The sequence below is a fragment of the Erinaceus europaeus genome, chromosome 17, assembly GCF_950295315.1.
Source record: "Erinaceus europaeus chromosome 17, mEriEur2.1, whole genome shotgun sequence".
In the NCBI taxonomy this organism is placed as follows: domain Eukaryota; kingdom Metazoa; phylum Chordata; class Mammalia; order Eulipotyphla; family Erinaceidae; genus Erinaceus; species Erinaceus europaeus.
The window spans coordinates 61,905,677-61,927,761 of record NC_080178.1 but is presented as its reverse complement, the minus strand read 5'-3'; the positions used below and the strand labels follow the sequence as shown (position 1 = coordinate 61,927,761).

At 47.3% G+C, this 22,085-nt stretch overlaps 1 protein-coding gene across 5 annotated transcripts in view; it reads right to left on the bottom strand.

Moving 5' to 3' along the window:
* GDPD5 (glycerophosphodiester phosphodiesterase domain containing 5) overlaps positions 1-22,085 on the bottom strand; it is a 95,932-nt gene that overhangs the window by 16,484 nt on the left and 57,363 nt on the right. For 4 of the 5 annotated variants that reach the window (XM_016186913.2, XM_060176809.1, XM_060176811.1 and 1 more), the window contains 6 exons: positions 12,737-12,840; positions 7,126-7,219; positions 6,494-6,553; positions 910-1,008; positions 587-680; positions 252-397 (listed from right to left, as the gene is read on the bottom strand). In XM_016186913.2, the coding sequence (XP_016042399.1) occupies positions 252-397; positions 587-680; positions 910-1,008; positions 6,494-6,553; positions 7,126-7,219; positions 12,737-12,840 (597 nt within the window). The remainder of the gene's footprint in view (positions 1-251; positions 398-586; positions 681-909; positions 1,009-6,493; positions 6,554-7,125; positions 7,220-12,736; positions 12,841-22,085) is intronic. The other variant, XM_060176810.1, reaches the window with a different exon arrangement.

The window sequence follows — 22,085 nt, the reverse complement described above, 5'->3', positions numbered from 1 at the left end:
CATGTGCACTTTATCAGATGCACCAGCTGCCCAGCCCCTTATTGTTATTAGTGTGGTACTAGGGAATAAACTCATGGTCTCATGCACTGTGATACCCCTGAGTGGCCTTCCTGGGCTCATTGTTTTTATTTAGAGAAAGATGGAGGGGCAAAGAGGAGAGATAGCACAGCGCCACCCCACCAGCCATGGAGCTCTCCTGTACACTCAACTTCTAGTTCTAGTGGGAGAGGGGAACTGCCCAGGACACTTACCATGGGGGCCCCACGGTGGCCAATGAGGGCAGGCTTGGGGCCCAGGTTCTTCTTGTCCATGATACAGGGAGAGGAGATGGAGAGTGGAACTAGGTACAGGGCAAACACCACAGCAAAGAAGGTGCACAGGATGGCCACCTGGGAGGCTGTAGACACGGGTGTGATCACTTCTCCTTACCAGCCCCCCATGACCCTCCACACACATGATGAGAGTGGGCGCTTCCCTCCATCTGTCAGGAAGGGCCCCACCTCACCCCCAGGCCATCTCAGTACCACCCAAGTGGGCAGGACAGATGGTCTCAGGACCTAGAGGGCTTGGGGCAGGCAGTACTCACAGGACCGCTCCGCACGGGCAAACTGTCCGGCCACGATCCAGGATAGTGCAGTGACGGCGGCCAGGGCACCCATGTGCAGGAATGGTGCTGTGCCCTTGCATGTGGAAAGGGACAAAGCACCCTCTTGTCACCAACATCCAGGGGCAGCTGTGTCTCCATTTGCCAGCAGAGGCAAGCTGAGTGTAGGGTCCTCGGAGACAAGTGCTTCCTTGATTCCCACTTTTTTTTTTTTTTTGTGACAAGACCCCTTCTGGAGAGATGGGGGGTGACAGCCAGCCAGTGCCTGGTTTAAAAGATTTTGGAAGGGGCTGGGCCCCACTCACCTGCACAGATATCAGCAGCATCTCCCACTCGTCCTCCCACAGCTGCGCTACAGCTGACATGGCAACCACCGTGGCCACCAGGATGGCCACCAGCACCATCTGAAAGAGGAGAGGTTAGCAGACAAGGAGTCAGAGTGGAAGTGGGCCCTGAATGATCCAAGTTCTAGTGTCTTTCTTTTTCTATTAATCAAAAAAGTGTGGTCTGTGAGGTGGCACAGTGGATAAAGGGTTGGACCTCAAGCATGAGGTCTTGAATTTGGTGCCTGGCATCACATGTGCCAGAGTAGTGGTCTGATTTGTTCTCTCTCAGGTAAATATATAAATAATTCAAAACATCTCTAATATTTTATTTATTTTTGAATAGAGATATAGAGAAATTGAGGGGGGGAAGATCTGCAGAACTGTTTCACCATTTGTAAAGCTTCCCCTCTGGTGAGGGGCTGGGGGCCTGAACCCAGGCCTTTGTGCACTTTAACATGTGCGCTCTACTGGGTGTGCCACCACCTGGCCCCAATATATAAATCTTTAAAAGAGAAAATAAAAAGTTTCCACTTGCAGGGGAAAAGCTTCACAAGTGGTGAAGTAGAGCTGCAAGTGTCTCTCTGTCTCTTTCCCTCTCTATCTCCTCTTTTCTCAGTTTCTGTCTCTATCAAATAAATACATACATAAATAAATATAAGCAAAGGAAAGGAAAGGCCAGAGACAGAAGCAAAACCAGTATAGAAGGGACCCAGGGGAAACAGAAGGGAAGATAGAGAGGAGACAGGTAAAGGGAGGCCCCACTGAGTTTGAGGAGATAAGGCACTTGGCTGACTCCGCAGGGCCTGTACTCCACACCCAGCACAGCCCTCAGGCATGACTGATGGCAAAGTGAGGTCACACTGAATATCCTGGGCAGCACCTGACAGCTGATAGACTCACAGCGGTGCTTCAGGCTCAGGCTGGAGCTAACTGAGGTGGAGTTCGGCCCCACAGTCCTCTCCTCCAACATCCTAGCTTATAACCTCTAATGCATTGTAGAAGCTGCCCTCCCAGACTCCTCCAGGACAGATATCAGAGGGCAGATGGACTCCAAAACATCTTAAGCAACACAAGATGCTCCCTCAAAATGAAGCCTGATTTCAGGCCTCTTGGGCTCTCATGCCACCTCTTTGCAGCCCAGACAGCCACCTAAAGCCCTGGTCAACCTTTGCCTCAAAGTCTTTGCTGTCCCCAGGTTCTTATGGGGAACAGTCAAGGCTGGCACAGCCACCTAGCTGACTGCCTGCTCCAGGCAGTTCCTGCCAGCAGGGGCCTGGTCCATTCCCTTCCCACAGTGCTTTTCCTGGAGGCCTCTCAGATGTCTCCATGACCCAGCAATGGAGTTTCTAGAGGTCGAGGGCAGATGCAGTGGCTGAACCATCTTTGTTCCCAGCCTGGCAGGGGAGATTCATTCCTGCTCAGGGCTAGCCATTCCTTTAGAGCTGTGGTTCCAGCCCAGAGGCCTGGAAACCACAATCCCCATAAGGAGCCAGAACAAGGCAGAACTGGGTTAGGGTCTTGATGGGCTGTACTGGGAGACAGAGGAAAAGCAACCACACAGAGGATCTGCACATCTCCCCCTGTCTATTCTGTGAAGTACCCAGTGAGGCTGTATAAGCACGTTTCACTAGGCACAGGGCAGTGGCTCTGTAGCACTGAGGCGGCAGCTTCAGAAGCTAGTCCCATCCTGCCTGGCTTAGAGGTCATGCTCTTCTAGGACTTTTTGAAGTGGTGAGTGTTCTTACCATCCCTGAGAACAACCACTCCCACCTACCAGTTTCCAGACCCTGCTGTTCTCTGCAGGCAGACCCTGGGTACAACAAGCTGAGTTGAAGGGCTCTTTCTTAAAGCAAGTTCTTACAATTATTTATCTACTGGTAGAAACACTTGCAATCAAACCAATTTCCTAGAATCCTAACACAACTAAAGCCTGCATCCTCTCTGGGCACCTCTGTTGTTGTGGTGGCAACTATTATGCTCTGAAGTGCTTGTGCTATGTGTGTGTGTGTCTGTGTGTGTGTGTCTGTGTGTGTGTGTGTGTTTATGTGTTGGGGCATTTCCACCACAGTGTGCCACAGTTCTTATGCCACCATGACAACATGACTCTCCACTGAATCTGACTAGAGAGAACCAATCCCACCCAATAAGCCCAGAGACTGCCTCTATCATCCTCTGAGGAAGGAGCTCTGGGGTTTGTGAAGACAATGGGGACCCTGCCTGGGGGGCTGAACTGTAGGAGAGGAGCTCTCAGACTCAGGAGGGCAACAAGCCAGCTTCTTGGGGTGGAGGCGCAGATGGTTGTCAAGGTTTAGACCACTTTTCAGTGACCTCAGTTGATAAAGCATTGAATGAGAAAACATGAGGTCCCAGATTTGATCCATGGCATCACATGTGACAGACGGACACTCTGGTTCTCTCTCCTATGAGAGAAAGAGAAGCCAGAGCACCATTCAGTTCTGATTTATGGTGGTGCCAGGACTGAACCTAGGACCTCTTGGGCCCAAGGCATACAAGTCTAGTGCTCTAGACTTGAGCTATTTCCCCAGCCTGCTTTAAAAAGTATTTATTATGAGTGACAGAAAGTAAGAATTGGGAGGGAGGTAGAGAGAGAGAGAGAGAGAGAGAGAGAGAGAGACTGAGACCCCAAGACCAGAGCACTGCTTAGCTCTGCTATAAGGTGGTATTGGGAATTGACTCTTTGACCTCTGGGACCTCAGGCTGCCAACTGGTACGCTAACAGGCTGAGCTACCTCCTTGACCCTGAGAGTGCTCTGACAGAAGAGAGATGAAGGAGCTCTGGGAATTTTGTCAAGGTGTCATAGCGAGCACACAGTACTACTTCTCAAAAGGAGAAAAGGCAACATATAATGTGTTTAAAATATCTCTGGAAAGATAATAGATTTTCATCCTGCACTTTTGGGTACTTTTTAAATTTTTGAATGTCAGTGTGTTAGATGGTTAAAAATTGGTTCAAATATAACCAAGACTAAGGATCCCTTAGACTCTCAGAATCAAATGGCAATACCTTAAACACAGAACAGTAGTCAAACTCTGACCCCAGAGACTACCTCCTTCCTAGCCAGGGGCCCAAGGATCAGCTCTGCTAGAAGACTGGTACTGTGCTGTGCTGAGCTCTGGGGCCAGGGGAGAAGGGACAAGAATGCAGGACTGGCTCCCTGCAGCTTGGCACCAGGGTAAATAAAGGGTCTGGCTCTTGCTCCCAACAGATTTCCTGCACAGCTCTGCCCCTATGCTGGCTCAGTGCCTTCAGGGGCCTTGTTCCTAGCCTACAAGAATTGCCACTTGACTTGCTGAGATCCATGTGGGAACCAGAGGAGGCATCAAGGCATAGGGTAGCCCCATGCAAGCGTTACTTCACACAGTTCCTTCAAGTGGCAGCTTCACAGGTGAGAAAAGACAGAGGAAACTGGTACCCAGAGAGCACATCAACAATGGGTGACAAGCAAGAGGTGGGAGGGAACAGGGGCTGTTGTCTGCTGGTCACCCTTCCAAGATTATAGCCACATAGTTCTGACTCCCCAACTCCTGGTCTTAGAGGCCCATGGACACCTCCAGTCCATAGAGCCCAGCTTGTCCCCACCATCTCCTGAGTCCAGTCCCTGTCCAGGTCCCCTATAACTGCAAGTGGACCCCTCCCTTTTGAGTCAGTCTGGCTCCATGGCACAGGCTCACGGTGGGGATTTGTGTCCCAGACCAGCCCACTCTGAGTCAGGCTCAGAGAAAAGAGAGGTGGGCCTGGGCCATCCTCAGTGTCCAGGTCCAGTTGACTCTCACACCTCTGGGGCCCCACAAGGAGCAGGTGGGCACAGGGGGTCTGTAAGGAACACTGGCTGGAGAAGTGAGGATGGAGGAGTCAGATGAAAACAGTCCCCAGATGTCCAGGATTGTGGCAGAGGTGCTGCAGGAAGGGGGGAGGCGAGCCAATAAACACTGTAGGCGGGGAGGGTGGTCCAGGAAGGAGTACAAGAGAGGGCAAGGGGCCGGATAAGAACAAAGAGGCATATCAGAGAAAAGGCAGGTGTGCTGGGAGAGCCGGGGGTATCTAAAGTGGCACAGCATGGGTGGCAGTCCCACACAGCATCTGGGTGTTGGCAAAGGCAGAATCATTCGGGATCTAGGCCAGGCAGGTGGGTGAGGACCATTCTGGGAGCACTGTGAGTGGCGAGACAAGCTTTACATTAGTGAATTACACCACCCACTTGGAGGGATTTTTTTTTTCTTTCTTAAATAGAGATTTATTAAAGATAGAGGAGAGACCTAGAGCATCACTCTGGCATATATGGTGCTGGGGACTCCAAGCATTTGTGTCCTAAACGATGCACTGAGCTCTAGCACTGAGCTATCTGTTGGAAACCTGTGATTCATAATGCCTGCTCCTTAGGAATAAGCGACCTATTTCTCTAATTACTAACAGCTATGTATTAGAACCAGACATGTCAGGAATTCTTTGTTTTCTTTGTGGTTCCTGTCTCTAGCCTCCAGGGATGTTTGGCTAATATCAGGTAAACACAGATAGGGGGTCAAAAGACCCTGCAGGCAAAAGAAGTCTTATCTTCTGCCCCTGAACTATGCCTACATCCTTAGGGTAAGGTCAGGAGTTACAGAGTAAACATAGAATCTGATATAATCACTAGAATCAGAGATAACAAATCTGATCTAGAGCGGATTATATACTAGGAGAGAGACTATTCAATTATGTACACCCTTAAGATGTTTATATATTCCCTTAAGATGTTTATTCTTGACATAGCTGTATGTGCACATACTCAATAAATAGACAAAGGAAGGCAACGACATAGGCAAAATCTCATCTGAAATGTACACCATGTGCCCGCCCCCTCCAGATTCCTTCTCTTACCACTGATGGTGTGATGAAGTAATTCTTTCTATCCAATGTTCACTATGGAAACCTTGGATCCTGGCAGCTATCTTCCCAGCCATGGGATCAGAGTTTTGAAATGAGCTCAGTACAGTTGGCAGAATAGCTCCTGTTCAAGCCCAGCCCCCATGGCATTGAAGGAAGCTTTTGGTATTGTGGTCTGTACTCCCTCACCCCTATCTCACTACAAAAGTGGCCCAGAGTGGTGATGTTCCAGCCATGACAAAAAGAGAGAGAGAGAGAGAGAGAGAGAGAGAGAGAGAAGAAGAAGAAGAAGAAGGAGAAGGAGAAGGAGAAGGAGAAGGAGAAGGAGAAGGAAGAAGTAGAAGAAGGAGAAAAGGAGAAAAGGAAAAAAGAAAGGAGTGATAAATAAATAAAACAAGCCCAACAGCTGGGGAAATGACTTAGCTGGTGGAGTGCAGGACTTGCATACCTGATCTGATTCAACCCCTGATATTCTGTATGCCAGAATGATGCTTTGGTTCTCACTCTCATATGAAATACATCCTTTAAATGGGCTCACTGAATATGGGGACATAATGAATGCGCTGTGTTAGCTGCTAGAGTAATTATGATCATGACCAACGGAGGGCTGTGTGTCCCCTCTTGCCCCACACTGAGGCCTCTCCCCCCACACCCACCCATCCCCAGAACAGTGCTCACCTTGTGCAGCCAGTGCAGGTTCATCTGCTGCCCCACAGCGACATGACATAGTGCCAGGATCTGCAGAAGGGTGTCAGGGTAAGTTAGTGCCACTCTGTCACCCTCTCCCCACCTCTGTGTGGGGCCTGGCTCATGGCAGCAGCAAACCCTCCCTAGAGGTACTGGGCAGGTATGGCCTGGCCTGAGCCTGGCCTCTCCCAGATTATTCCAGGCTCCAGTCCTTTCCTCCTCTGGGGTTTCTGCCTCCAGATGTCCCCAGGTCCAGTAGCACCTAGAATGCTTTGTTCTTGTGTTGAGAGCTCCAGGCTCTAAGAACTGAAAGCAGACTGAGTCTGGACCCTGCAGAGTTCCCAGCAAAGTACACATTGTGGAAGAGGAAGCTTTCAGTGGGCCCTGAGAATAGAAGCCCAACACAGTGTACATGGGGCACATTCTTTGCTAGCAAAAAAGGAAGATGCTTCCCATGTTGGGGAGCCTGGGACTCCAAAACAGCTCCAAAGTCCAGGACAAATAAAATTTTCCCTCTTTAGAGTGACAGGGGCTACTCATTCTTCCTCCTTTTTTAGCCTTGCACAGCCTGAGGGTCCCTCTCCCTTTTCTCCCTACCTCCCCCTCCCCCATCCACCCATTACCAGGAGGCCTGCGATGTACGTAAAGGCAGCAGCTGTGGTCAGGAGGATGGGCACTGACCAGTCACTCCAGTAGCCCATGCGGGTATAAAGGTACCTGCCGGGGGAGAGGGACAGTCAGGCCCCCTTGAGCTCTCAGGTTGCCAGGCTCAGCAAGCAGGTCCTGCTCACCCATCAGGCCCAGTGAGTGCTCACAGTGGACTCAGACGTGCTCAGACTGTGGAGAAGAAAGCAGCACTTCCATAGTTCTCCTGCTCAGAAGTCACCATTGACAAGATTTGGCTAGCTTGTCTTCTGGGGGGGAGGTAACTCCCCTGCCATGCTTATATATTTTCACAAATAGCAGAGCTGAGACCCCTTTGAGTGCAGGGCATATAAGATTCAAATTCCTGTGGTCCAGGAGGTGGCACAGTGGCTTAGGCACTAGACTCTCAAGCATGAGGTCCCAAGTTTGTTCCCGGCAGCACATGTGCCAGAGTAATGTCTGGTTCTCTCTCTCTCTTATCTTTTTCATTAATAAATAAATAAATAAACTCTTTAAAAATATTCAAATTTCTTATTGATAATGATTAAGTTCATAGTAAAATTAGTCAAATGTGTGTTGATAGTAAGTGCATATTAATATTAATTAAATGCATATTATATGAATTAAATTCGTGTTATTAATGATTAAATATGAATATTAATAACACAAAAAAATCAAATTTCCATTCTGCCCCCATCTTTGAAAAAAAATTAAAGTCACTTTTTTTTTTTTTTTAAACCAGAGCACTGTTCAGCTCTGGCTTATTGTGGTGCGGGAGATTGAACCTGGGACTTTGGAGCCTCAGGCATGAGAGTCTGTTTGCATAACCATTATGCTATCTACCCTCCACCCTAAAGTGACTTTTACTAGTTTAAAATATTTATTTTTCCAGAAAAGTAGCTGAGCAAGTTGTGGTGTATATACATAATGGAATATATATACATATACTCAGCTATTAAAAATGGTGACTTCACTGTTTTCAACCGATCTTGGATGGACCTTGAAAAATTCATGTTGAGTGAATTAAGTCAGAAACAGAAGGATGAATATGGGATGATATCACTCTGGGTCAGAAGCTGAAAAACAAGGTCAGAAGAGAAAGCACAAGTAGAACCTGAAGTGGGATTGGCATATTGCACCAAAGTAAAAGACTCTGGAGTGGGTGGGGGTGGGGGGAGAATACAGGTCCAAAAAGGATAACAGAGGACCTAGTGAGGGTTATATTGTTATACAGAAAACTGAGAAATGTCATGCATGTATAAACTATTGTATTTACTGTTGAATGTAAAGCATTAATTCCCCAATAAAGAAATTTTAAAAATATTTGTTTTTCTTATTTATTTACTTTTTATTGCCACCAAAGATATCTCTAGGGCTCTGTGTCTGCAGGCTGAATCACTGTCCCTGGTGGCCATCATTCTACACCTGAAGCCGCACTTCACCACTTGTGAAGCTTCCCCTTTGCTGGGGGGAGCATAGGATTGAGCCCAGGTCCTTGAGAATGTTAATATTTTCACTAAACTTAGTGCACCACCACCTGATCCCTGAGATTTATTTATTTTCATGAAAAAGACCAGGGCATCTCTCAGCTCTGATGGTACCTAGACTCGAACTTGGGGCTTCTGGGTTTCACATATACAAGTCCTGTGCTCTAATGCTGAGCTGTCACCCATTCTAGCCCCGGGCTTCTCAGACAAGGTGCTGTGGAGTTGACAGACACCCTGATTCTAAGATGTCATTGATTTTGACACTGATGTCTGCTTGATCATTAAGAATGTGAAGACAGGGGCCTCAGGTCAGCATCACAACCTTAGTTCCCTTCTCTCTGAGTAAGGCTAATAAAAGGCCCTCACAGGGTTTCTCAGGAGGGAGACATGCATGCGCTAAATGTTCAGTCGGTCTTCTTCTCATTAAGAAAGCCTCTGCAGATGTCAGAAAGTCCGGGGAAATGTCATTTTTTAACAGCCATTTCATCTGCTATTAAATTAACATACCACATGGAGCTGACTTCCTACTCATGACAACTCATGGTTTCCAATTATTCATTACTATAAATTAATACAGAAACCTGTGCACATCTTTCTGCATTACTACTTATTTCCTTCAGACTCCTACAAATGGAATTAAAAGGTCCAAGAGAATGTACCTTCTAAATTTTGCTGCATATATGCACAATTTCACTGTTCCTAGGCTGACTTTTTCCATTCTTTTAACTTTTTTAAAAAAAATTTCTGATGGGGAAAGGGATAGAGGGAGAGACACTATAACTCTGGAGCTTCCCCTGGTGTCATGGGGCCTCCTTTGTGATGCTAGGGTTTGAACCTTGTCAGGTGTCTTTTGGGCTCCAGCAAATTAAAACACTTAATTAAAACAATATTTATTTATTTACATAGTGAGAATGAGAGAAGAGTTCTGCTTCAAAATATATGGTGCTAGGGATTGAGCCCATGGCCTCATGCATGTGAGTCTTACCCTCCAGGTCATCTCCCTGACTGGGAACACATTCATTTTTCTTTGCTTTTACCAGAACACTGCACAATAGGGTATTGGTGCTGCCAGGGATCGAGCCTGTGACCTCTGGCACACAAATCCAGTTTATTACTGCTATACATTTCTCTACCTCAATAATACTTTCTTCCCTACATATTTACATATTTTAATCAGATTCTCATACAACGATTTCTCAAAAAATCTTGTTACTGTTATGTAGCTGAAGAATGTCATTTTTATTAGTGATTTTAAAAAAATTTACTTATTTATTCTTTAAAATTTTATGTTTTTTTGTTTCTTTCTTTTTCCCTCTCTTTCTTTCTTTCTTTCTTTCTTTTTTTCTTTCTTTCTTTATAAAAAAGAAACACTGACTAAAACTATAGGATAAGAGGGGTACAACTCCACACAATTCCCACCACCAGAACTCTGTATCCCATCCCCTCCCCTGATAGCTTTTCCATTCTTCATCTCTCTGGGAGTATGGAGCCAGGGTCATTATGGGGTGCAGGTCTGGCTTCTGTAATAGCTTCCTTGCTGAACATGGGTACTATGGAGCCTGCATATTCGCACCTCAGAAAGACTAAACTTGCCATCTCCTTGTCAGATGACTAGAGAAACTGAAGCTCTGAGAAGGGAGCCTTTTGATGCAGTGTTTGGGGATCTGGGCTAGAGTTTGGCAATTGTAGGCTGCTGCCACCTTGCTGGGGATCTGGGAGTGGAGAGCAACACACACGACAGCCATCTGCCCTCCCTTGCACCTTCTCTCAGATGCCAGGAGAACTACTGCCTGGAAGGCCACTGGGTGGTTCATGCATCTGAGCAACAATGGGGGAAACTGAGGCCTGAGAGGAAGTGGGACTTGTCCCTGGATGTTCTGGTTTTACCTGTTATTTATTTATTTATTTATTTACCACTAGTTATTGCTGGGTCTGTGTGCTAACATGACTCTACTGTTCCCAGAGACTTTTTTCTTTCTTTCTTTTTTTGTCAAGGGCCATTTGGATATTTATATCATCATTCATGGGCCATACAAAATTACCAACTTAAAAATCAGCACTCAGTGTTGCTATGGAAAAAACTCTTAGATTTTTTTTTCTTTAGGTGATTAATGATTTACAGTTGACAGTAAAATACAGTAATTGGTACATATGTAACATTTAATTTCTCAGTATTCCACATAACAATCTAGGTCCTCCTCCATCATCATGTTCTAGGACCTGAACATTCCCCCTTACTCTGCTCCAAAGTCCTTTACGTTGGTGCAATACACCAATTCCAGTAAAGTTCTGCTTTGTAAAACTCCCAGATTTATTGAATTTCAAGTTCTTCCTGTGGTTGCCTTGGCAAGGCCAGACCAGATGATAGCTTGTGTGGGGGCTTCACAACCCTAGAGAGTAAGAGATATAGAGATAGGATGGGAGAGACACTGCAGCAATGCTCCACTGCTTCTGAGATGTACTCCACTGCTTCACCTCTCTGTGCCCTGCTATCCTTGGAAAGTCCTCAACATAAGTCTGGGCACTCACAGGAAGGACATGTGGCCATGCTACCTCTAGCCCTTCTCTGGAACTCAGTTTCTCCATGTGCAAAGGACTGGGTGGTTCTGATGATCTTCTGGTTCCGTAGCCCCACCCCTGGAGTCGAGGTCTGCAGCCAAGGGCCCAGAGGGCTATTCCCTTCAGCCACCACATGCCTGTGTGTGGACACCTGCTCAGATGAATAATTGATTGATAGCATTTAATAAAGGCCAGAGACTGCTTCTGGGACTTAGCTAAGGCTCAGGCTCATTTTGCGGCACTGCTGGGGACAGCGGCACATCCTTTATTGTGCTCATTAATAACAGAGACACAGCTTTGTACAGCAGGGAGGAGCAAAGGCCCAGACTCTGAGCTGCAGAAGCTCATGGCGTTCCAGAAGTCCAGCACTGGGGGGTTGGGGTGGTGCACCCAGCTGAGTGCAAATGTTACTGTGTGCAGAGGCCAGGGTTTGATCCCCCAGTCCCTACCTATAGGGATAAAGCTCAACAAGTAGTGAAACAGTGCTGCAGGTCCCTGCCCCTCTATTTTCCATGCCCACAATTTCTCTGTCCTGTCAAATATAAAAGAAAGTGTGGGGGAGAGACCTCTGAGGGCAGTGGATTCATCATGAAGGCACCAAGCCCCAATGATAATCCTGGTGGCAAACAAACAAACAAACAGTATCAATCCCAAAGGAACAGCACTAACCAGCCCCCAATCCTAATGTCAGGGTAGCCTTTTGGCTAGAGGAAGCTTCTTGCAAGCAGCTCCCTTCATCTTGGTTTATCTACAGAAAGTCACACTGAGGCTAGTCATCCCATTTCTAGAAGAGGACTCTGAGGCTTGCTCACAGTCACATGGAGCTAAACTTCTGAACAAGGAAAGGACAGTAGCAGAGGGCAGTGAGGGGACTTGGATTTCAAGCCCCAACCATGCCACCCTCTGTCTGTGTGACCCTGAGCCTCAGTTTCCACACACACCAATGAAGGCATTACCACTAGAACTCCAGGGCCTTTCCTGATTCTGTGTTTTTCCCCTGTTTGACAAAGGTGGGCATATAGGAAAGTGGATCAAGAAGAACCAGATGCCCTCAGGTACCAGTCCCATATAGTCCTGCCCCTGGACTTGAGACCAGTTGCATGGAGGACCTTGCCCAGACCATGGTCCTGCTACAACATGAGGACATCTGGCATCTAGACTCACTTCCTCTGCTGAGGTTAATGTCTTTCTGGGGCTTGAAGTTCATTTACTTATTTTACTTATTTATTTTAATGACAGGGGGAGAAAAAAAGGTGGTGGTGGGGAGAGGAGCACTGCTTAATTCTGGCTTCTGGTGGTACTAGGGTTAAACCTGGGACCTCAGAGTCAGAGACATGCAAGTCTGGTGCTGAGTCCCTCCTCCCTTAGAGTGCTTATCTCCAGAACCAGCCCCAGGCTGAGCCTTGGATCCACATTCCTCTTTTCCATGATCTTAGCACCCAAAGGGAGTTCCCTGCTCTCTCTACTGACCTCAGCTGCTGCCAGGCCTCTGCTCTGTCCAGAGGACCCTGTCCCTTTCCCACGCAGCCCATGCCTTACTCACCAGTTGAATTCATCATAGTCATTGCGGACTTCCCACCAGAAGTAGAGCCAGGTGAGTGTGAGGCCGAAGGTAAAGGTGAGGAGCAGGAACCAGAGGCGTTCCCACTGCAAGATAAAGGCAGGAGGGCAGGTTAGGCCACCACCCACCCCATCGCCCTCTGCAGCCAAACTGTCCTCTTAGCAGCCTGCCTCACATCAGAATGAGTCCACTGAGTGACACAGAATGGTAGGGAGCACAGAATGGGGGCAGGGGCAGGAGCTCTGTGTGCCGCAGCCTGAGGCCCACCCCCCACCCCACCCCCAGTATGTGTTAGTCGTCCATTCCAGGTCTGGCCTGGGAGCAAGGTCCACACCTGTGCAAAGCCTTTGCACCAGCACAGTGCTCTTCCGCCCTTGCAGTCACATTCTTCTTTCTCGTCCTCGTTCATGCCTACAAAGTCAGTGGTGCTCTTCCCTGCTGCTGCCCCACACTAATGATTTCTTTATTAATTAACATAAGATAGAGGAGGAGAGAGTGAACCAGAACATCACAGGGGCACATGTGGTCCAGGAGATTGAACTCAGGACATCCTGCTTGAGAGTCCAACGCTTCATCGATTGAGCTATCTCCTGGATTGTACCAAACTGCTGATTAAAAGACCAAGGCCCAGAAAGGTGAAGCAACTTGCTCAAGTCACACTATAAGTTAGAATAGGAGATTTATTTATTTATCTATTTATTTATTTACTGCAGAGCTGAGGCCTTGCACATGCATGATTTCATCACTCTGAGTCACTTTTTCATTCAGATAGAGAGGTAAGCAGAGAAAGGGAGAGGCATCAGAACACCAGAGCTTCTTCTGTTACCACAGGACCTTCCATGTGGTGCTAGGTCTCAAACCTGGGTTCTGTGCATAGCATGGCAGGCACCCTACCCAGGAAATCCTCTTTTTAGCCACTGTTGTTATCATTACCACCATTTATTATTAGTATTAGTTTTGTAGACTCAGGATCTTGCACACCTTAAGGCTTTGCTGCTTTAGGGTGTTTTGTTTTTTCAATGTTTAAAAAAGTTATTTATTCATTTTGGAGAGAAACTTAAGAGGGGGAGGCCAGATGGTCGGAGGGAGAGAGTGAAACCCATAGCACTGCTTTACCACTGGTGAAGCTTCCCCCACGGGTGGGGACTGGGGGCTTGAACTTGAGTCTTTGTGTACTTTACCAGGTGCAACACAGTTGGGCCCCAGGATATTTTTTTAATTTAGAGAAACAGAAGGAAGTACACCAGAACACCAGAGTTTCCTCTGCTGCCATAGCATCTTCCATGTAGTGTCAGGATTCAAATCTGGGCCTTGAGCATGGCAAGGCAGGCCCCCTAACCAGTGAACTATCTTTCCAGCCCATTAGCAGAAGATTAGTGGTGAGGACCCTACCTTAAAACTTAAAAGAAAAGTCATGTTCTGTGCTCCTACCAAGGGCCAGTCCCTGGGGCTGGGCCAGGCTGCTCCTCTGTCTCCTCCCAGAGAGAGGGGGGCTGAGAGGGAGGTATTGACCCCCATAGCTGCTTCCTGAGGTCTGCAGGCCTTCCGGTAGGCCCTAGGCTTATCCCTGTTTTTGCCTGATCCTTTATCTCTGAAAACACAAGAAGCAGGGGACATCCTGCTCTTAGGGAAACTGCTGAGTATAGCAGAACACACTGCTAGTCCTAGAAAGGAAGTCAGTGCAGGGGAGAAGCAGGCCCAGGCCACTTAAAAGACCGAGATTCCAGCAGCTCCCCATGGCCCTAAAGGTTCCTCTCTGCTCTTCAGGGTACCCTGACCTCTCTGGCTTAATTCTCTCTCCCTGGTCTCTACCTGTCCCTTAAAAAATTTTTTTTAATTTCTTTATTGGGGAATTAATGTTTTACATTCAACAGTAAATACAATAGTTTGTACATGCATAACATTCCCCAGTTTCCCATATAACAATACAACCCCCACCAGGCCCTCTGTCATCCTTCTTGGACCTGTATTCTCTCCATCTACCTGTCCCTTTATCCTAAAAAGTTTACTGCCTTCTGGGCTTTCTCACTTTCACCATTTTTCCCCCCTTTTGTTGTCCTTTTTTGTTTGTTGTTATTGTAGTTATTGATGTCATCATTGTTGGATAGGATAGAGAGAAATGGGGAAGAGGGAAGACAGAGAGGGAGGAGAAAGATAGACACCTGCAGACCTGCTTCACTGCCTGTGATCATCCACACTACGATCATCATCTCTGGCATTATGCTATTCCACTGCAGAATACTGTGCCCCAGTATGGTTCCGTAGCCCCCATGTCCACCTGGTCGATTCCAAATTATATTCCTCCATGAGGATAATTTCTGGAACCATCCATTCCACCCCGGTTCCATGGCTGCCAATTCTTAGCAACATCACCCCACCAGATATTCGTCGGGATGCGGCATCATCTAAGTTCATTTCCCACGTCTACGCTCGACCGGACCTGCCAATATACGCGGATATCTTCGCCCACCCTGTTCAACGCTTGACGTCACCCAATCTGGTCCCCTATGCCTACACTGAACTTCTCTGTTCCAGACTCTTGGAAACAGAGTTGGCAGTCAGCTGAGGTAAAGAACAAACACCTCATCACAGACCCCTGCAAGCGTCCACCCGGCTTTGACCTATGACTTATGATTGGGCCCTCCTCAATCGCTATCGAACAGGCCATGGCCGGTGTGCCGCTATGTTCCATCACTGGGGAGCCAGAGACGACCCGAACTGCCCCTGCGGCTACAGACAGACTATGACCCACATAGTCAACGACTGCCACCTCTCCAGATTCAAAGGAGGTCTCGAAACTTTACATCAGGCTCAACCTGACGCTGTTGACTGGCTATGGAAGAAGGGCAAACGCTAGAAGAAGACTGCCTGTGAAGCGACTCCCCTGCAGGTGGGGAGCTGGGAGGTGGGGAGCTCTTTAAGCCTGTCCTTGCGCTTCCGCCCAACTCCATGCAGGTCTTCCTTCCTTCCATCCTTTTTCTTTCTTTCTTTCTTTCTTTCTTTCTTTCTTTCTTTCTTTCTTTCTTTCTTTCTTTCTTTTTCTTCCTTCCTTTCTTTCTTTCTTTCTTTCTTTCTTTCTTTCTTTCTTTCTTTCTTTCTTTCTTTCTTTCCTCTTCTTTTTTTTTTCCCCCTCCAGAGCACTCTCAGCTCTGGCTTATGGTGGTACTAGGGACTGAACCTGGGACCTTTGTTGTCTTAGGCATGAACGTCTTTTTGCATAAACACTATGCTATCTTCCAGTCCTGGCAGGCAGATTCTTGTGCACTGAGGCCATTGTGCTTACCCTGGCAGTGTGCCAGGAGGACAGCCCCCCCCCTCCCCCGCCGATAGTTTTAGAGCTGGAGGGGAGGGGAGGCATTCAGGACCTGAGCAGTAAGGAACAAGGAACCCCAATATGAGAGCTGGCATGACTTGGGGTTGGGGACAACTCAGGGATACAAGTCCTGGGGCTGCAAGCTGGGAACCCGGTGGCTGTATGAGGGAAGGAGGGGTTAGTCAGAAGAGGAGGGGGTGGCCACTCACTCCAAGAACAATCAGAGGAAAAACCCTAGTGACTGGGGATGGAAGGAAGAGAAGGGAAGGCCAGGAAGTGGGGAGGGGCTGGAAGCACAGAGTCCAAACAAAGAGGCTGCAAAGGACACTAATGGTCCCAATAAGCAGCCTGGTCCTGTTCCCTGGAGACAAGGGCCATGGCTTCCCCATCCTTCAGTGTGCTCTGTCAGTGCCGGGCCTCAGAGAAGGGCTACAACACACTCCTCACAGATCAAACTGGGGCCCTGACCCCACACACATTACTCATATGGCAGATGGCATGCACACTGTCATGACTGTTGTCCAGCAGACATTTGTCAGGAGTCCTGGCAAAGGATGCCTTTTTGGTAATTCCAGCCCAGGTGAATCCTAGGTTGAACCAGCAGGCAGCCCCCATATGTCCCCTTCTAGGAAGATGGAGCTGAACAGAGCATAGTGCCAATTCCTCCCTCTTGCTGTCACATCTTCTCTGCACTCCTGTTGGCTTCTGTCTCTGTCCTGCCCACCCCAGCATCTTCCTTCAAGAAAAAATGTGTGGAAAGAAGTTTATAAGCAGCTTGGGGTCATCATAGAGGCCAGATTATGTGGATTCCAACCCTGGACAGGCAGTGCAGATGGTCCCAGGCAGGATGCACAAGGATGGGGCTCCTTCCCCTTGGGACCCTGCAGGCCTGAGGTCTTTCCCTGGGCACCCAGGTGGAACCTGCAAATAAAGTGTATGGGGCCAGCACCTGAGCAGAAGCTGTTTCCCCAGTGTTGGCCTTGATGCTGACCTCTGATTAAGAATGGTGAGATGGGCACTATCTTGCTGGAGCCCATTCCTTTGCTGGAGCCACCCCTGGACAGAGCTCCCCTGCTTTTGCTCCTGTAGTTGTGAGTGAGGGGCCCCTTCCCATGGATGCTGCCTAGTACTCCTCCTTCCTTCTAGAGCAGGGGCATTTGGAAGTCCAACCACCTTGTACTGCATCCCAGATTGGCTGCTACTGACTAGGTGGCCTTGAAGGTAAGCACCAGTTCACTGCTCTGCACAATGGGACAGTGTATGTCCCCAGAAAAGTGTGTAGTGCTGTCAGGGCAGAAGGAGAGACACTCCCCCCACCCAGCCCTCCTTGAGGTGCAGCTGGAATTTGCCTCCTATAGCTGGATCACTCACATCATGCAGTATAGTTCCAGCCAAAGTGTAAGAAACCCAGGGAGTGGGGTAGAGAAACAGCTGGGCTTTCATTCCCAACCTCCCACCCACTCACTCAGGACCCCAGGTCTCCACTTCATCTGCTCACTGGGATGACATCACCACTGGCTCATGGGAGGGCTGCCAGGCCCAGGATCACAGACAGGAGCTATAAGTCACCCTTCCACAAGCTCTCCTATAACTATAATTTTGCATCTGATAGCCCTTTAATTATGGGAAGACAGTGATCAAACCTTCTCCTGCCTCCTGCTTACACCAAATTTCTCTGACTGTTCAGGCAAACCTGCCAATTGCTGCCCCCTATCTTCACCCCAGTGAGTGCCAAGGTCATGAAACAAAAAGTTCATGACACAGAAGTTGGGAGAGTTGGGTCATGGAGGACAGAGTTTTTAAAAAATATTTATTTATTCCCTTTTTGTTTTATTGTTGTAGTTATTATTGTTGTCTGTCTTCGTTGCTGGATAGGACAGAGAGAAATGGAAAGAGGAGGGGAAGAGAAAGATAGATTCCTGCAGACCTGCTTCGCCACCTGTGAAGCAACTCCCCTGCAGGTGGGGAGCCGAACTGGGATCGAACCAGGATCCTCACGCTGGTCCTTGTGCTTTGCACCACATGTGTTAAACCCACTGTGCTATCACCTGACTCCCATGGAGGCCAGAGTTTTAAGTGAGCTTTTCACAGGGTGGGGTGGGGCTACAGAGAATCAGCAAGAACGCCATCTCACTCTCTCAGCAGCTCCACAAAGCAGGTCATGGAGTCAGAAGGACTCAGAGAGAAGTGGAACTTGTCCCAACCTACAGTGTCAGGATTCACACTCATGTATGGGTGTTGCCAGCATCTGCAACCATCTGTAGTAAAGAGTAAGACCTGCCATTATCCTTGTCTGGCAAAGGAAGATATGGGTTGAGAAGAGTATAGCCTAAGTCCTGGTCATGAGCAAGTCAAAGACAGTGCCAGAGCAGGAAATCTGGAATTCCAGATTTCCAAAATATTCCACATATGAATCTCCTGCCTCATCTGAGACAGGTAAAATTAAGAAGTAGGGAAAATAAATAAATGAATAAATAAATAAGTAAATAATTGGGGAAATTGAGAGCCAAGGAAAGTAAAGGCATGGTAGGAGGGCATTTGGTTAAGCACTCACATTACAGTGTGCAAGGACCTGGATTCAAGCCCCTAGTCCTCACCTGCAGGGGGAAAGCTTCACGAATGGTGAAGCAGGGCTGCAGTTGTCTCTCTCCCTCTCTATCTCCCAACCCCCTTTCAATTTCTCTCTGTCTCTACCCAAATAAAGTTTTAATAAATAAAGTTTTAGAAAAAAAAGTAATAAAGATTTACTTTAGATAAAAGAAAGTGGCGGGAGTCAGGCAGTAGTGCAGCAGGCTAAGTGCAGGTGATGTAAAGCGCAAGGACCAGCGTAAGGATCCCGGTTCAAGCTCCTGGCTCCCCACCTGCAGGGGAGTCACTTCACGAGCGGTGAAGCAGGTCTGCAGGTGTCTATTTTTCTCTCCCTCTCTCTGTCTTCCCCTCATCTCTCCATTTCTCTCTGTCCTATCTAACAACAACAACATCAATAACAACAACAATAATAACTACAATAATAAAACAACAAGGGCAACGAAATGGACTAAATAAATAAATAAATAAATATTAGAAAAAAGAAAGCAAGATCATGGGAGCATGCACACAGGATGAGTAGTCGGTAAACCTGTGCAGGAAGAATGGAGAATTCTTCTTAGGACATCTAGACACCTATCTGATTAAAAACTATAAGGCGACCCCTATGTCACACTCTATAGCAAACTGAACCCATAGTCTCACCTCCACAAACTCACCATCACCTTCCTCTAGTTCATGTTTGTACCAAGCCCTGGACACTAGGAGATAAGCCATGACTGGATTCTGCTTGAGGCAAACCACAGGCACCTGATAGGCCAGTGGGAGGCACCAGTCCTGTGGCCGAGTTTGGTGTTTGCAGCAAGAATGGGCTACTTAGGAACACACTGCTAGCTAGTTATGGGAGGAGGGTCAGTCTGGTGGCCTTCCTGGAGGAAACTATCTGGCAGCACACCCATAAGAGCTGGGTTTGATGGGATGACCAGGTTAAACAGCATCTGTCCAGGCAAAGGGGTGAACAGAAGCTGCAGTGGTACAAAGAAAATCAGGTTTTACTTTGGTGTAACTGGGCTCATAAAATCTTTAGCTATATCAGAGTATTACCCTTCATAAATGATATAGTTTATTTTCTTATTTTATCACTTGAATTCAATTTTATCATAAAATTTACATTAAAATCTAAATTATATATAGTCAAATTGATTTCTCTTTCTCTCTATAAGTTTGCCTTTGGAAGTGTGTCTAAGGAAGGCAGTCCAAGATTATGTAGTTCAGTCACATTTAATACTGGTCATTTCTTAACTTCACAGTTTATGTTCAAATCTGCTATCCTCTCATCTAAATGTAGCTCTAGATGGGTGTGTATGTGATGTGCAGAGAAGAAAGTGACCCCAAAAACATTCTCTAAAGCAGGGGTGAGTTTCTTACTGCCAAGGGCCATTTTAGTACTTACAACATAATTCTTGAGCTATACAAAATTATCAACTTAAAAATTAGCACTTAATGTCGTTATAGAAAATGCTGTGGTTGCCTTGGCAGGACCAGACCAAATGATTCCATGGCTGACAGATTGGATGCTTCCCACCCTTTCTGTAAAGTATGTAGATTTTATTGTGGTCTGGGAGTGGGCTTAGTGGGAAGAGTACAGGACTTGCATACATGATGCCCTGGCTTTGACCCATCTGCCCCCAGCATTAAATAAGTTGAGAGGTCTTATTTCTCTATCTCTCTCAAGAAATTATTTATCTCATTTATTTATTTCCCATAGGATATGTCTTTTGTATTTATTTGGTTTTTAGAAGATTTACTTATTTAAAAGAGATAGAAAGAGAGAGATACCAGAACACTGCTTAGTTCTGGTGGTGTTGGGGGCTGAACTTGGGGTTTCTGGGACCTCAAGTATGCAAGTCAGATGCTTTAATACTGAGCTCTCTCTTCCATCCTCCAAATACATTTTTTCTTTTTATTTGATAGGATAGATAAATTGAGAGAGATGGGGAAGATATAGAGAGATGCCTATAGCACTACTTCACCACGTACAAAATTTCCCCCCAGCAGGTGGGGCCAAATACATTAAAAATATTTTTTAAATTTATTTTGATGAAGAGAGAAAGTGAGAGGGTCAGAGATAGAGATAGATAGACAGACAGAGAGAGAGAGAGAGAGAGAGAGAGAGAGAGAGAGAGAGAAACCTACAGTACTGTTCTGCAACTTGTGAGGCTGTCCCCCTGCAGGCGGGGATTGAGGGTTTGAACCTGGGTCCTTGCACATGTTAACATATGCATTCTACCAGGTGCACTGCTGTCTGGACCCATAATTTTTTTTTAAGATTAAAATTTGTGGGGCCCAGGAGGTAGCTTAGTGGATAAAGCACCAGACTTGTAAGCATAAAGCCGTAAGTTCAGCCCCTAGAATCCCATGTGCCAAAGTAATGCTCTGGTTCTCTCTCTCTCATTAACAAATAAAGCAATCTTTAAAAAAATATTATTATTTTCCCAAGTTGTTTGAATTTTCTCAATAGGTGTATGCTTTCTAAACAAGAGTAAATTTTTTTAAATGTTCAAAAAGAGAAAAAGAAAAGACATTTTATTCCATCAGGAATTTTGTTGGTTTTTGAGGGAAGGGGCAGTAATGTAATTTTACTCTTACTAAATGGCTACCTCATCTGGCCCTGCATCCTCTGTGATATTTGCAGTCATTTCCATGTTCCTCTTCTGCATGGTGAAGTCTGGGAAGCAGGTGGAGAGACCTAGTTTTTCCAGCCTTTTTCTCAGGGCTGGCCCTGCCTGACAGGGCTATTTTGGCTGAGTGCTGACCCCTGTGTCCCCCCCCTGTAGTCCCAGAATCTAGCGGGACTCTGAGATTGAGAGATGCCTGCTCCCCAAGGCTTTGACCCACTTGTAAGTCAGATGTCCGTTCTAGTCTCACCAAGTGCCAACCAGGACAGGTGCACAGAAACAGCTGGGAAGGGTGTGGGGAGCTCTTGGGGGCAAAGGTGGGCAGGGCCCAACAGATTACTCTGGACCTGACCCAGGAGATTTGAGGGCAGGTAGCACAGGAAGGTCTGAGTAGTGCTATAGCATTAGTGGAGCAGGAAAGGGATTAGACTCCCTGCCCCCAGCTGCTCTTGACAGCCAGGCTAAGAGGCTGGATTTCTTGGCCTGGGCTACTGAGCCAGGCAATTAGGCTCTGTCTGCCCTTGCTTCTGATGGGGGCACTTGGAGCCTCTCATTAGGCAGCAGAACAGACTGAGCCTGGAGTACTGTCTCTCCCTACCCAGCCTGTGGTTACATCAGCCTGCAGGGTGACACAGCCAGAGCTGGAAGCTCTTAGGAGGGACTGTCCTAGTGTCCCTCAGGGCCTGCCAGGACCACAGGGCAGCTGGGTGGCTACAGCCCCTTGTTGTCCCTCATCACCTCCAGCTCCATCCTCGTCCCTAAGTAGACACTCAGGCCTTCATGGAGCACCATGAGCAGGAGGTTCACTGCTCTC